The sequence below is a fragment of the Meles meles genome, chromosome 11, assembly GCF_922984935.1.
Source record: "Meles meles chromosome 11, mMelMel3.1 paternal haplotype, whole genome shotgun sequence".
Classification (NCBI taxonomy): domain Eukaryota; kingdom Metazoa; phylum Chordata; class Mammalia; order Carnivora; family Mustelidae; genus Meles; species Meles meles.
This window is the reverse complement of record NC_060076.1, coordinates 55,107,582-55,124,146: the sequence shown is the minus strand read 5'-3', so window position 1 is coordinate 55,124,146 and position 16,565 is coordinate 55,107,582. Positions and strand designations below refer to the sequence as shown.

Here is a 16,565-nt window from a genome sequence, read left to right as displayed (position 1 = left end):
AGATTATCACCTAATATGCCCTCTTAACTTATAAAGAAATGGAAATATACCTAAAACAAGCACTGAATAATTAAAGAAATGTGTAACACTAAGGGCCTGATTTTAATTTGCATAATTTTTCCCCTAACAGTGCCTAATTAAGACATCAGTTAAAAAAAAATCCAATGGAACTCTCAGATTTTCCACACTGAATTAACGTTAAGGACTTTTAATGGATGTCTTAATTAGACTTTGTTATTCATGGAAATTCTACTCAAATTAAAATCAGACCTTGTGCGCACTGTTCCCAGCTGAGTCTAGCAAAATGCTCTATGGAACTGAGACTCTTGAATCCATGATCTGACCGCAAATTTTATTTCTACACTGATATACTAAGATCCCACTTTTTTTACCTAAAAATTCTTATTATAGTCACCAAAAGTGCTATACCATTTGGACCTTTTCTTCTAAAATACAAATGGCTTAACTACAAAGTCACAACTCAAGAATGGTGTCTTTAGTTTAGTATTATTGGTCAACAGAACTAAAAGTACAGGTAATTTTTTAAGCAACCCAAATGGCGTTGGCTATGTTGTTACTCAAAACGTTCCCCAAAAAGACCATTTTGCTTCATTCTAACAATTATGACCAAAATTGATTTCTTCAGATCTTTTCTTTGTTAATTCTAAATTAATATGCACATACTACTCACTGGCATTTGAGTAACTGAACGACATTAAAGACAGAATGCTTATGACAATCTCTCAGAGCATTAAAAGGTATAGTGAGGAGTGGGCAGGAGTCTTGAAGGTAAAGCAGCAATGCTACATACCAGACCTGAAGATCAAAACTACATTACAGACTTTGGATATTACAGTTTGTGCCAGCTCTGCCGCAAAGCCTACCTATATGATCATGAAGAGTGCTCTTGAATCAAATCGCTATGAAGTGAGCTCTCCACAGAAGAAGCCACACTTTTAAGGAGTGCGGAAGGGATATGAGTCACTACACTTGCACAAAAGAAGACCCTAAAACCAGTGCACGATATTTAAAAAATAAATAAATAAATAAATAAATAAGAGAGAGAGAGAGAGAGAGAAAGAAAGAAAGAAAGAAAAAAAGAAAAGACACTTCTGGTAATGTCATTCATTGTTAAATGTAGTCATGTCTGTGCAAAGAATATTCAAGTAGTCATCAAACACTGACAATGTTTACATTACCAAAGCTGATTTTAATACCTAATAGTTGGCCTCTAATAGGACTGTAAGTTCTTTTGTGTGTGTTTATTTTAACGCATACCTTGCTCCTGCCTGAAATAAGCACTCTGTGTCTGCGCTAAACCCGGTATTTCAGAGGTGTGAACACCAGCTCTGAGCTTTTTTGTCAATGTACTTTCTGCATAAACTTTCTTTTCAGTCAATGAAAATTCAAAAACGTCAAACCAGAAACATCTTCACAAATGTGCCCCTTTGGGGCAAGACACTTCCTACCTGTCATTCAGCCACCTTTAAATAAAAACTTACTGAGTCACCCAGAACCTTCCTGAAGATGGCTTTCAAAAGCTCGATGTTCTGCCAGACACACCATCTGAATAACCTTCACGTCTGAGAGTCAGACCTGTTCCATCTCCCTTAGGCCCGCCTCTTACTCGCTCTCGCGTTTTTACCTGGCTGGTTTGCGGACTGGATGGGTCATAAGAAGGTACATAGTTCTTCAGAGTATCCTGAGGATTCAGGTGGGGAGGATATCTGATAGTTGGATGAGAAAAGTAGCTCGATGGGGCTGGCGGAAGAATAGCTTGTGTTGGAAATGGCAGCGGTGAGGGTGGCGGTGGAGTTCGAGTGGAGATGACTGCACGGGATACAAAAGGGGAGACTGAGGTCAGCCGCGGCGCCCGCTCCCCGGCACGCCGCACGCGGAAGGCTCGTCCCTGCTTCCCCGGGACCCACCCACTCGCTGGTCCCCGCCCGCCCGCAGTAAGAACGCACAGCTCCGACCCCACTCTGGGGAGCGAGCAATCTGGCTTCCCGGTCCTATGAACGCTGAGCCCAAGGAAGCTTCTCTTTAATGGGGGAAGCCAATATTTCATAAAAACGTTCCTTTAAGCAGTCATTTCCCATCAGAATACAATCTCTGATCAGCAAGTCTTTGTGTCTTAGGTCCAGACCAACTCACAGAATTAATTAAAATGCAGGGGCACACACACTCTCTACCGAAATTCAAAACAAAAGTGGACTCCGATTTTAAATAAATATTTTCCCTATACGTCCTAGCAGGGGGTGGGTTAAAAGAGAAGCCAATAATTAGGAAACAATAATGTGCTGAATAATTATCAGATCATTGGACAAATGCTTATGAACATTTGATCGTAGGACCTGAGATCTCTTTTTCCTAATGAATTTGTTCCTTTCAAAACCAAAAGAACTCTATTCTGTAACTATTTTTTCTTCCTACTCTAAATTTTATTACATGTAGCTTAAAAGATGTTATTAAGATAAGGCTAAGAATAAAACCTCCAGAAATGTGAATTTAAAAGTTCATATACTCATATTAACTTACCAATAAATCACATATTTTATAAAGGGAAATAATATATAAAACATATGCGATGTAGATGATGTTTAATTGTGCTGTAATTTTTCAGCATCAGTATGACCATAATTTATTTGGTCATATATTTGAAATATAATTCTTAAGTTTGAAAAATGGGAAAGACTGTAATTGCACGATCATTATCTCTATAATGTTGAGGAAAATAACCACATAAGTACAACTTAAGAGTACCAACGAATATATGTAGAAGTGAAGATTAAATGTCTGTTTCTATTTAATGTTTTGATCCAAATCATAGGAAATTACATATGATAAATGTTTAGTGTTTTATGAAACAACTTAGCAAACAATATGAAAAATAAATTCTTTCCATGACCTATTAATGAAAATCATCTGGACTAACTTATCTCCAACTTTGTAATCATATATATATATATACACACATATATATACACACACACACAGTTTTAAAGGGATATTACTTATCTTTCCCAAAAAAAGCTTTTTTCAGAAAACACAAGAAATTAAGAACATATCTCAGCAAAGAGTCATAAATTCAATTTTATGGTCACAACTTTGCTTCTTGAATGTCCGGGTCACTCAGAATCTTCTGGACTGCTGTTACAATGCAGATTCCTGGGCCTAACCAAAAACCTACTGGATCTTGAGGCGCTCCAGGGGTAAGGCATCAGAAAGTACAATTTGAACAAGTGTCTTATGTGATCTTTCCACACACTGAAGTGTGTGCGTCCTTCATCAAAGTGATGCATTTCAGAGAACAATTGAATTATTTCTTCAAATGGAACTCCTTTCTGACATACTACTTTGTTGAAGAAGTACCCATATCTGAAAGTATAATTTAAGGAGATGGAAACACCTAAGTTAAATTGAGCATCTTTTTTACTTGGTTTTGAAGTGCCCTTAATCTCATCTAAATGAAGACCATGGTTAAAGACCATGTAACCATGATCTTCACCCACATCTACACAAGCCCTTGAAGGATATATACACGCAGCTCCAGCTCGGGCCCTCTGGGCTTTGAGGTCAGTGTAGTTGGGGAAGAGATTTTTGTTCAGGGGCGCCGGCACATATCAAGTCAGGGCTTAGGCTCTGGGCTCCCTTGTAGGTGCTCACAGAAGCTGTGGCTGGCTCGATGGAAGCTAGTAGAATGTAGTATTTCAAACTGAAAGTAAAAAAACAGCTACTTTGTATCAATAAAGGTCATTCTAGTCCTTGAAAATAGGAAAAGCAAAACACAGGCAGCAAATGTTTCCCTTCTTTATGAAAGAATTCACACATGCATACATGTATGTACATGTATTTCTTGCCTGTGCCATTGCAAAGCCTTCCTAATTGCCTCCTTTCCTCCAGTCTTGCTCTTTCTGATACAGCCTTTATAGTCTCACGTGAATGAATTTTGTAAGATGCCCTTTCAAGCATGTCACTTCTCTGCTAAAAATCTTTCAATGGCTCCCTACTGCTTCAGGATAAAAGCCTAGCGACTTCACAGGTTTGTATGGTCCTCAAGGGCTGTAGGGAACCCGCCCTGCCTCGCTTCGTAGGCTTCATATCTGGCCACTCTCTCTTCCCAGGCCACCTGGAGATATTTGTGGATCCTTGGATGGACGGCAATTCCTGTGGCAATGACCTTTCCGACACTGATTCGGGCTGTTTGTTCTGTCTGAAACAACCTTCCTCCTGCCTTGTTCTTCCTTCTTGTGGAGCACTCTCTAAACTTTAGAGAACACATCTCTTCCAGGCATCTAATCCTTTTCCAAGTGTCTAGTCCTATTCAGATTCCGTGCCTAGCTGATGTGGTCCCCTCGTCTTCCTGCTGGACCGTGAGCTCTTCAAGGACAGAAACTGTCTCATGACTAAGGTGTTCGCCACAAGTCCTGATACATTACATATTGAGTAAGTATCTGGTGAAGGACCAAGGTGGAAGGCTTATCTAGGTTTCATTATATAAAAGTACACTATTTAATTTTTTTCCCAGTGTCAGAAATCTGAATATTTTAACCAGGTGTCATAATACATGAATGATTAGACTCCTACGCGAATTTTGCTCAAATAATCAACATTAGAGATCCATGAAATAGTTCCTGATTTTTTTGACCTATTTTAGCAGTACGAACAATATAAATATAAAAATTTTATACTGCATTTGATTTGCACATTCCTTTCTTAGTTTTATATTTTCTTAGTGACAGTAGTAAAGACGGTGCATTTTTAAAGTAGCAACGATACTAATCAACATATACTTAGAGATCAAAGACAAGGACTTTTTTAGAACTAAAGTTATATCCTTTGAATAAAGGTTTAAAACTCAGATTGAATTTGTTTGAGGAATAAGAAATTGACTATCTATACATGTAAAGCAAGAAAAGTATTGCTACAAATTATATATATATTATATATATATTATGTATGGAACTTTCTCCACCAAAAATTCAGTATACTCCTTTCTACAGCTCAAGAATAATAGGTAGAAAGCATACAGTATTGTTTATTAATTTTATCTCATTTAAAATTTAATTGTTCAGTCAAGTATAAAAGTGAAATACTGGTATTCTTTTTCCTATGGAAATTAAGATATTAGACTTAATATCAAATGTACTAGCCCACATTTATTTGTGCACATAAAAAAACTGTCAAAAAACCTCTCTGATTTTTGTGATTAACTTCCCTCCTAAATAAGTAATTAAATATTGATTTTTGTATAGAAAATAACATCTATGGAAATAGCGTCTACATATCTTAATGCCTCTGGAAATGCTCCAAACTCAGCAACATATTTGAAATCCTGTCTTTCTTTAGTCAAATATATAGAATGGGGACAAATCCTGAAGCTACGGTTAAGATGACTATGTATCCCGTACCTTCTAATTTCTTATGCTTGTAATCTTTCCAGTAAAGGCAATTAAAAATACATTCAGAAATGTCATTTAATTGAATGCCGTGGAAATCTTTTCTCTTATATTGGTAAGAAAAAAATATTGGATTGGATCAGGACCCTTCCTCTTTCAGCTGAGAAAGTATGGCCACCACAGCTACAATTATAACTCTTGCTGCAACCCTGACAGTGAGCTCTGCCAACAAGAGGGAGGCTTCTCCTCTACGCTTGAAACTCCTCACCACTGTGTGCAACTCCAGGGATTCCGGGATGATGGTGCTGGGGGAAAGTGCTCAATCTTGGGGAAGAATCTTGTGGAGATGTAGAGCTGAACAGTGGCTTTTCAGGCTTCTTCATAGTAGTCGGAGAAGACATATCTGCAAAGGAAGAGGGAAAAACCCAAAGTTTATGACTTTCTCCAGCTATAAAATTCATGTTATTATAACAAGGAATCTCATTTTCCAACATTTCATTATTTCTGTACTTTGGCTCTTCTACAAAATATGCACTGAGGGCTAAAGACCCAGTTACATTGGAGATTTGAAATCTCTGTCAGAAACAATCTCCACTGAAGTTAACGCAAGGCTTTATTAAAATTATCATCAGAATTATTTCTCAGGCTAAATAAATCTTGAACTTTTGAAAAACTAAGTATCATGTTTCCCTTGGCGCCTTGGTTCACATCAAGGTCTTTTTTGCCTCAGCATTTCATTCTTAGATTTATACGATTCAGGGCTTTGTCTTTTGACCTGCTGACTACACTGTGGAAAAAAAAAAAAAAAAAACGAAGAAAACCTGGTGCAAATGTGAAAAACAACCTTTGGGAAAGCTGGTAAGTCTATCATTGATTTAACATCTTCTACGGAAAACATTCCTTAATTTGCTCATTCTGCAAGTATTTATTGGCTTCCTCTATTTGCCGGGTAAAGTAAGGATGTTACAAAAAATACAAAGCAACTGCTGTAGGGATACTCACTGTCAGTGAAGAAGAAAATTGTAAGAAGAAAGTGGCTGTCAACAGTTGAGAGGGAGGAAGCGTGCTGAAAGCAAGGGTTGTTGTGGTGTGGTGTTTGCTGGCTTCACCGCACAGGGCAGTGAACACCTCAGCCTCCTCAGGTTAAGGAAGGTGTCTCAGTGACACCATGTTTAAAATGTGGATGGGGATGACACTCCCAGCGAGAGGAAACGTTCCAAAAAGGGGGAGCATAGAATAAGCAAGCGGTACAAGTAGTCTGTGGAGAGGTGAAGTACAGAGATGAAGGACGGAGTGAGTAGCTGGCAGGACCCACGTGGTGAGGGGCCATGGACTTTGTGTATAAATATATGAATTCCTGCCCTGATTGGGAACAGCTATTGATGAGAAAATACGATCCACACGTTTACAGTTTAAAGCCGTCCCTCCCAAAAGTCCATGGAGGATGAACTAGCCAAAATGGAGATAGCAATCATGAAGACCACTTGAGAAGACAGATTTATTAATACCTTCCTTCCATAAATATTTATTGAAGGCTTAATTTATGCCAGACACTGCACTAGTTGCTGGAGACACAATGGTGAACCAGATTAAGCATCAGCCTCTACAAAACTTAAACTAGGGAGGGGATACACCCGAGGTAGAAAAAGGTATAAAACAGTGTGACAATTGCTATGGTAGAAAACCATACCATAATTATCATTCCAATTCATAGCCAACCTTATTTCACCTTTAGCCCATCTACACTCCCCCGTTTCACTTAGAAGCAAACTGCAGACAGCACAGTATTTCATTTAAAAATATTTCAATTTATAGTTCTAAAAAAAGAAGTTATTTTTAAGAAACCTAAAACTTCATCATATTAAATATATATGCATGTATCTAACATTTATTTTTAATTTTTTTAACAAGAGAAAAAGACCTCATGGTGTTGTTTTTAAAAAAGATTTTATGGGGGTGCCTGGGTGGCTCAGTGGTTTAACCCTTTGCCTTTGGCTCGGGTCATGATCTCTGGGTCCTGGGATCGAGCCCCACACTGGGCTTTCTGCTCTGCAGGAAGCCTGCTTTCCCCTCTCTTTCTTTGCTTGACTCTCTGCCTACTTGTCATCTCTCTGTCAAATAAATAAATGAATTCTTTCTTTAAAAAAAGTTTTTATGGTGCTATTAATATAAGAAACTAGTTACCATTATGATTTACCATTTGAAAAACTACATAAGCTCTGGTAAAAGCATCCAATAAAATTAAATATGTGTTTTTGGCACATTGGTGCTTAAAGAATGGATATGTTACTGTTAAAACAGTAGACATCACAGTCTACAAAAATGACAGGTGTCTTTGTAGCTAGAATTTGTGACTAGCTGGCTGTCACTGAACTATCAGAACTGCTGAACCATTTCCTTACATCTTTCTCGAGAAGTAAAAATGAAGAAAGGAAACTGCTAATGAAAGCACAGGAATTAATGCTGCTACAAAAAGGAGAAAAAATGTTGAGACCATTTAAAAACAGTTCATTTCAGCGAAGATACCTTCAAAATGCCAAAAATAATACTTAATTTCGCTTAAGAGCTATGTGATTTTTTTTTTAATATTTTATTTATTTGACAGAGAGAAATCACAACGAGGCAGAGAGGCAGGCAGAGAGAGAGGAGGAAGTAGGCTCCCTGCTGAGCAGAGAGCCCGATGTGGCGCTCCATCCCAGGACCCTGAGATCATGACCTGAGCCGAAGGCAGAGGCTTTAACCCACTGAGCCACCCAGGCGCCCCAAGAGCTATGTGATTTTTGAAAGGTAACACTACAAATATAGGTTTTGGCCCACTGGACGCTCATCATAGATATATAGGTCTTTAGGAGCGGAAAGAAGCTTTATTCCATCCCTCACTTTGCAGATAATGTAATGTTTCTATACCAAATTTTTAATTTAAAAGTAACTATTAGAAAAAGAAATCTATTGACACTCTTATTAAGCACTATTAAGCGCTATTGCCTGTGCTTAAATACAGATCTCAAAAAAAAATTAACCAGTGTAATCAGTTTCTAACGACTCCACTTCTAGGGGTGGCTCAGTTGGTTAAGTGTCCAACTCCTGGTTTTTGGCTCAGGTTATGATCTCAGGGTCATGAGATCAAACCCCTCATTGGGCTTCAAGCTCAGCGGAGAGTCTGCTTGGGATTCTCACCCGCTGCCCCTCCCCCACTTGCACATGCACGCACGATCTCTTTCTCGTTCTGTCAAATAAATAAATAAATCTTAAAAAAAAAAAAAAGACTCCTGGTATGAGTAATAGAGCATTTACTGCACATGACTGAAAAACAATGAACTATGACCAGAGTTTGGGAAGCAGAATGAGCGTTATTCTAATTCTGTCATTTCTGGGGATGGTCAATCAAGGCTATTGCAAGTACTACAACTGTTTCCAAATTCTCATTAAACGTAGCCGGATTCACCTGAGTCACTTTCTGCAAAGAACACATAAATCAAGGGTGTTTGTCCTGCAGTTCAAGAAGATGGGCGATGATGTAATTTTTGAGAAATGAAGCCTCTGCATTTTCTTATTCAAAATAATTCACTTGGCTTTCCTGGGTAATTATTACAGGTCCATTTACTGATTGGGTTCTCGTTAAGCATGCACCGAATAATAGTAGAACCTTAGTGTTCAGAACACACAAAGGAATTACAAAGGCTTAACACAGTAGAAACAAATCAAAATTCACTCTTCAAGTTCAAAAGGGACCACAAATTGTCTTCTCCTCAAACACTCAAGTGAACTTATAACAGTAAAAATAAGAATGAGAAGATCCACCGTCCATACAGAAACTACTTCTTTAGGAACAGATAAAGAATGATATTATAGAAAATGGGCTTGACTGCCACTTTCCACCAGACTAAATTTTTTTTGAGCCCATTAATCAATGAAGATATACAGGTACTCAGCACGTACAAGCTATATGCTAAGTGTGCAGGGGACAAAAAGTGACCCCTTCCCCACCAAGGTCACCACAAAAACAAACAAACAAACAAACAAAAAACCTCACACACACACACAAAAAGAATAAAAAATAAAGTGTCAGTTATCTGGGAGGAGGAAGGGTAGCGTGTCTAGCTATTACATTTTAATCATGAATCAAACTTGTATTGTTTTGATTTTAATTTTATTTTGAATGTCTGCAGTCTAGTAGACCTCATGCCAAACAGAAAAATGATACTGTTTCTATTTTTAATGCACTTCTAGGCTACAGATATTAAAAAAAAAAAAAGTTTGAGGAATGAATATATAGGAGAGATGGTTTGAAGTGACCTTTCTTTGGAGAAAAACAAATGTCATGCTTTTCACAGTGTATTGTCCCTCAAGCCGGAAGAATAATACATAAAAAGATTAAGTTGAAAATAAGTTGAATAATAATAAAACTGAATAATATATAAATATATAATAAGTTGAATAATAATACATACATAATAATGCATACATTGAATAATACATGAAATAAAGAAGTTGGCAAGAGAAGCAAGATGATAAGAAGAGGATTAGCCAGTGTTTCTAGTGGTGGGAAGGAGGCAGTTGCTGGTGGTCCATGAGAAAGAAGCAAAGGTCAGCGCGGGCTTGCCATCAGACAAGGACATTTAAATTTGATTTGGAAAATAACACTTTATAAATGAATTGATCTCAGGAGGGAAACGCTTTCCAAAAGCTCTCTATTTTTTTTTTCCTGTTTCTTGTAGCTTCCACTCAACCTTTTTCACTTGAACCTGGTTAAATCAAAAAATGTCCTGTCTAGTCTCCTTCCAGGCCTTTCTCCTCACAGTTCATTATAAAAACAGTCATGGAAACCCTTTCCTGCAGACAAGATCTTCCTCTCTTTAAGTTCATGATGGCATCGCTTTTTTCTTTTATCATTCCATTTTATTTTTATTTATTTTTTTTAATATTTTATTTATTTGACAGAGAGAAATCACAACTAGGCAGAAAGGCAGGCAGAGAGAGAGGAGGAAGGAGGCTCCCTGAGGAGCAGAGAGCCGGACGTGGGGCTCGATCCCAGGACCCTGAGATCATGACCCGAGCCGAAGGCAGAGGCTTTAACCCACTGAGCCACCCAGGCGCCCCTATCATTCCATTTTATTTAAACTTTAGCTAAACTCATTTACTTATGGCCTCCTGGAGGAGGAGGGAGCAAGGAGGAATGTGCTTCTAACTCTTTCTTTGCAGATGACATTCCCTTGGGCTGGCTGGAAAATGATGTCTTCCTACCCTCTTATTCCAGCTACAGAACAGTATTTTATCCATTGAACCAACCTGATTTATTTTCTCTTTTTTTAAAGATTTTATTTGTTTATTTGACAGAGAGAGATCACAAGTAGGCAGAGAGGCAGGCAGAGAGAGAGAGAGGGAAGCAGGCTCCCTGCTGAGCAGAGAGCCCGATGTGGGACTCGATCCCAGGACCCTGAGATCATGACCTGAGCCGAAGGCAGAGGCTTAATCCACTGAGCCACCCAGGCGCCCCTGATTTATTTTCTCTTTAAGCATTCCCTCCTGGGATTGTGGAGGTCTAGATCTCCTTAATGATTGTGTGCTTGTGTCTGATATCTTCGGAAGTATTTTTTTTTATTATTATTTGGTACTTGTTCTATCCATAGAGTGAGAGAGAGAGAGAGAGAGTGTGTGTGTGTGTGTGTGTGTTTGAGTTGACTAATGGCTTATCTCCTACAGAGGATGATTTTATTAAATATGCAAAGACATATGCAGGCTGGAAGGACATGACCAGGAAGAGAATTTTTCTAAAAATTTATCACCGAAAGACAGAAGAAGAGGTAGAGCAGACCCTATCAAGGCAGTGTATCTTAGAATCTCTTGCATGTGAAAGCAGGTGGACGGCGAATTGATAACTGGTATATAAGATGAATAAAATAACCCATCGGTATATCATAAAATGTACTGTCCCATGAGCAGAGACCACCAGATGAGAAGTAACTCAACGTAAAGCAAAAAAAAAAGGGAACAGAATCAGTCACAGTGTTTCTAGGAAGGGTGAGAAGCTAGGGCAAGGCCTCAAGTTCAAGATGTTGAATAAGACCACCTGCTCCCTGGCTTGGCGATGCTTAGAGCTCAGCAGAGAGCACGGACATTACAAACACAAACACAAAACGTCATTAATTGCAATCATGACATTAGCTTGTAGAGAAGATTCTTCTTCAGGACAGAAGTCACTGAGGCTAATTTAAAAAAACAAAGGAAGATCACGTTGATGGCGTTATCCTTCATTGTCTATACCCTTATTTAGATTTATAATCGGACAATTAGCCATGGCTTTAGCAACCAGTTGTGAAGTTAAATACATAGTAGAAGACCACCATGTAAGAAGAAGTTCAACTTTTATGAGTAGGTTCATTTAGATTCAAGCATTGCTTTACATAAGTATTTTGCAAAATCAAGTCATCGCATAATTTTTACTAGCCATGGTATAATTTTTTTGGCACTGGGATATACATACATCCTAAGCCCTGATGTGTCATTCATTTCGCAGCATCACTTCAAAGAGATAAAGGCTTAAGCAAATAAAGAGTTCGATCAACTCATCTCCCAACAAGGTAATTTCATCTACAAAGGAAGAACGTTGCTGTGAAACACAGCGTATGCACTCGACTCATCAGCAGCTTGCACAAATGGCGCTCCAGATGTATATCTGTTCAAGTCAGCCCAAGGCAACAATTTTGATCAATTCTAATGTGATAAAATGCTGCAGGGAAAGTGTGCAGAAACGTGTTTACGTCAGCCCTTAATTAAACTGTTGTTCACTTCCAAAGAACCTTAGGAAACACTAATGAGACATGAGTTTTGGCAATTTCTTCATCAAAGCAAAGACCCCTTCCTCAGTCTGTAGCAGCCTGTCATCCAAGTCGCTCCCGGGATAAATGTCACATGGCACTCCAATCAGTTAGCCACCTGTTAGTAGAACTTCACTGAAGTCAACGAGTGATCTAGGGCAAGCTCAAACAGCCACCTTAACACCGGCCTGTCTGGGACACCTGCTCCTTTTCCACACAGAGGAGAGCAATATGTTAGCTTTTCCAATATGCTGGAGTAGACTGAGGTTACAAATCGAATTTCTATCACCTACATAGAAAACGCATCATTTTCTTAAAAAAAAAAAAGTTTATTCTTCCTCCCTACAATGACACTTATGGTTTACAACTATTTATTTCAAATCAATTACGTAAGAGCACAGAAGAGTTCTTGAATTTCTGGAAGCTATTAATTTCAGCATGGCATAACAATAAATTAAAATATATTAACTGTGCCATTCCTGTAATTTAGAAAAACACATTTCTATCTAGTTAACAAAGAAGCAAATTCAAAGTATTTTAACAGTCCAATCCTTTCCTTCTTCTTAAGTTCTCTTTCTTATTTATACACCACACTTGTAAACAAGTCCAAATGAACCCTCGAGGTACAAATCATCATTTGCTGGCTTCTTGTGGTTTCCAGTATTTAAGGTTAAGATATGTTTTATTAGGAAGTGCTTAAAAAGCCATCATCATTGTTCAAAATGCCTTCTTTATTTTTTACATTTTCAAGCTGCTGAGAAGATGTTACAGGATTCTTTTTTTTTCCCCCTTTTACTTTTTTTGGTAGAAGGAAACTCAAGGCACAATGAAAACAGCAACAGGGAAACTTCTGTTACCCTTGACACTTTGGGATGAGCAGGAAAGAGACCAAAGAAGGAAAGTGCCTATGTGGTAACAGTTAGTTTTTCAATGGTCCCATGACTAAGATTTGACAAGATTATGTTATATTGACCAGTATTACCCAGGTAAGACCTCTCATAGTGTTCTAGGTTTCCTTATTTTTTTAAGAAGGTTCTAGACTTTCATAGCTTTTTTTTTCTAGAGGTTTAGAAATTTATGAAAACTCCGGACACAGGAAACCTCCTCAGAGACAGAGACCAAATCCACTGCTGAATGAGGCTAAGGTGGTCAACATATCCATCACTCCACTGAAACTGTCAAGCAACACAAAACAGCGGGAGTGAAAATGGACTTCAGCTACACGGGAATCTCCACTGTCCATTACACTGCCAAGGTGGCAGCTGGACGACAAGACGAGAAGGGACTGACCTATCGGCATAAAATAATAACACTGTTTATAATACATGAGAGGCTACCACATCTGGGGTGTGGGACCAGTTCAGGAACTAGAAATCTGATACTTTCACATCAGGCCATAAATCCAGAGTCAGTCCTGAGAGAAGGAAACAGCTTGGGCCCCGTGCCCAGAGGACAAGGAGAAGGCAAGGAACAGGGATCTGCCAACTGAATGCTCCCAGAGACCAAGGATTCTCGTCCTCTGTTTTTGCCTGGGGGAAGTTTAGAGGTTATTTATAACGGTAAAAATGTTACGTGAAATACTGCATTTATCAAGCCTAGGAGAATCCAGCCCAAAGCTCTGAAGTACTTATTTCTGGTGTTTCCCTGGGGACAACCGAGGGGATCCTTGCCTTAACAAGTTCTACCAACAGATAAAGGAGTGCAGGCTGGGAAGTCCCTGAGGGAATGTGGCCTCGAGCAGAAGAAGGGACACAGAGCCTGTGGGCTATATACCTTCACCTTGAAAGCTTCATACAATCCCTGAGGGAAGTTACTGTCTCCATGTCCCCATTTTTTTCCACAATAAAGTAACAGAGCTATCCTGGCTCACGAGAAGAGAATGTGAGGTGATGCACTATGGTTTCAATGACAAAAAAGAGGTGCAAAGGTAGATTCAAAAAGCCATGGAGACATTGTTCTTTAAATATATTCCAGAGGAGATATTGAAAAATTGCTTATAGAAGGGGAATCTGGGTGGCTCAGTCGGTTAAGCCTCTGACTCTTGATCTCAGTTCAGGTCTTGATCTCAGGGTTGTGAGTTCAAGCCTTGCATTGGGTGTGGAGCCTACTTAAAATAGATAAACACAGGCAGACAGACAGACAGACAGACATAAATATTGCTTATAGAGCCCTGTGCTACGTTTAAAAATAATGTATCGACAGTGGAGTTAAACTACTCAAGCACTGCTAGTAGGAACGTAAATTAATAAGACCTTCCTAGATTCTGTACCAATAATTGGTCAATAGCTTTAGAAATGGACAGCGTTAAACTCAGTAATTGCACAGTAGGAATGTATCTATTCCTTTAACAAAATGTCACTATCTACTTGGTGACATGGTACCAGGCAGTATGCTAGGTTTGGGGACAGTGAGTAGAACTAGACAGGAACACAATAATCAAACTTCATTAAGCACAATGATCCCCATACTGTGATGATCACTGCGTCTTTATTATATAAAAACTTGCAAACTACTTATGCATCCATAAGCAAAGTAGACATTTAAAAGTGTGTAGTACAGGCAAGGATGACAAATTATGAAGCCATCATAAAGTGGAAATTCAATGACATGGTAAAATACCATTATATTATAAAAATCTGTGTGAGTGGCTCAGTGGGTTAAGCCTTTGCCTTCGGCTCAGGTCATGATCTTAGGGTCCTGGGATCAAGCCCCGCATGGGGCTCTCTACTCAGCGGGAAGCCTGCTTCCCCTCTCTCTCTGCCTACTTGTGATCTCTGTCAAATAAATAAATAAATAAACTCTTTTTAAAAATCTATAGATTTTTAAAATAGAATTACTGGGGGCTTTTATTTTCTTTTTATATCGACAGCTTTTTTTTTTTTTTCAAAACTCCCATAAGTAATTTTTACTGTTACAATAAACAAAGGTAAATTACATATTTGGGAGAAGGGGAACACTGCCTGTGGCTCCATGAAGTATTATAAATGGGTGGACAATGTTGGATCTTGTTATTTCCTTTTCTTTTTAAAAAATTTTTATTTATTTATTTGAGAGAAAGAAAGGATGAGTGGGGGATGGGCAGAGAGAGGGAGAAGCACACTCCCCACTGAGCAGGGAGCCCGATGCTGGGCTCAATCCCAGCACTCTGGGCCCATGACCTGAACCGAAGGCAGATGCTTAACCGACTGAGCCACCCAGGCACCTCTCATTATTTCCTTCTTAAAGTAAGGAAACGCCTTATTGGTCTTAAGAATTGGATGTTGCAAAAGTATACAATGAAATGCTTAAATGTAACATTTGCAATTTAGTTGGCTAAAGGCAAAACAGTGTATTTCTGAGAACACAAGTGAAGAAAAGAGAATATCTGAATATCTGTTTCTAAAGACTCTTCTAGATGTAAAATTTTATGATTGTGTGGCAAATGCGAATAAGTCCTTCCCACACGCTCCAAGTTAACAAAAAGCTCGGAATGTTATGACAAGACATATGGACTTAATCCCACTACAGTAGTTTCATGATGATGCCAGATGATTCAAAAAAATAATTAGCTGCCATGTTAAGAAAGTATCTCCTCCATATTATATATATATATATATATATATATATATATACACATATATATATATATTTTTTTTTTTACATTTATGACACTCTAAAATAACTCCAAAAAATGGCAAGCTACGTTAAGGAGAGATAAGATAGCATCTTCAATTAAATTTTTCAATCTTTTTTTTAAATGAAATCAGTTCTTTTTTTAAAGAAGAAAATATGGTAGACTTCGTGTTAAATAAATGAGAATTCTTACTTTAATCGTTGAGTTATTTAATCTTAACTCCACTTGTGCATATTACTGTATTCTTCAGCAGTTTAAAACATTTGTGATCGTTTAAACCTCTCTCTATTGTGTATTTCAATCCAAGCACAGTAAGCTGCATGTTACTACAAGTCTCTATTTATCACCTCTCCAAAGAAAAAAAAAAGGTCTCCAGGCTATACCTACACCCAATACAAAGTTAAAACTCAAACCCCTTTGAAGCTCACAAACACCTTCCTGAGACATTAAAAAAAGAAAAAGGGCGGGGGGGGGGGGGAGAGAAAAACCTTTGAATAATGAACAACGGTGCTAAAAGAATAAATACTGAATAAATGAAAACTGCTTTTTAAAAACACTTCAAAATGCTTTTGTCCATTAAGCAATTTCATTTTAACAGACAGACAATGACAAAGTGTCTTGAGTAATGTCAGAAAACCTCATTTGAAAGAAGGAAAAACACCCCACGATTATGCAGGGTTTAGAGTATATTTTAGTCGCTTATTAAATATTGGCATAGGTAAATAGCTGCTATTC

The 16,565-nt window shown here is 38.2% G+C and overlaps 1 protein-coding gene across 7 annotated transcripts in view; it reads right to left on the bottom strand.

Annotated features, from left to right (window-relative positions):
* NFIB (nuclear factor I B) overlaps positions 1-16,565 on the bottom strand; it is a 232,325-nt gene that overhangs the window by 36,928 nt on the left and 178,832 nt on the right. For 6 of the 7 annotated variants that reach the window (XM_046022309.1, XM_046022303.1, XM_046022305.1 and 3 more), the window contains exons 7-8: positions 5,668-5,802; positions 1,646-1,830 (exon numbers count right to left, since the gene is read on the bottom strand). In XM_046022309.1, the coding sequence (XP_045878265.1) occupies positions 1,646-1,830; positions 5,668-5,802 (320 nt within the window). The remainder of the gene's footprint in view (positions 1-1,645; positions 1,831-5,667; positions 5,803-16,565) is intronic. The other variant, XM_046022304.1, reaches the window with a different exon arrangement.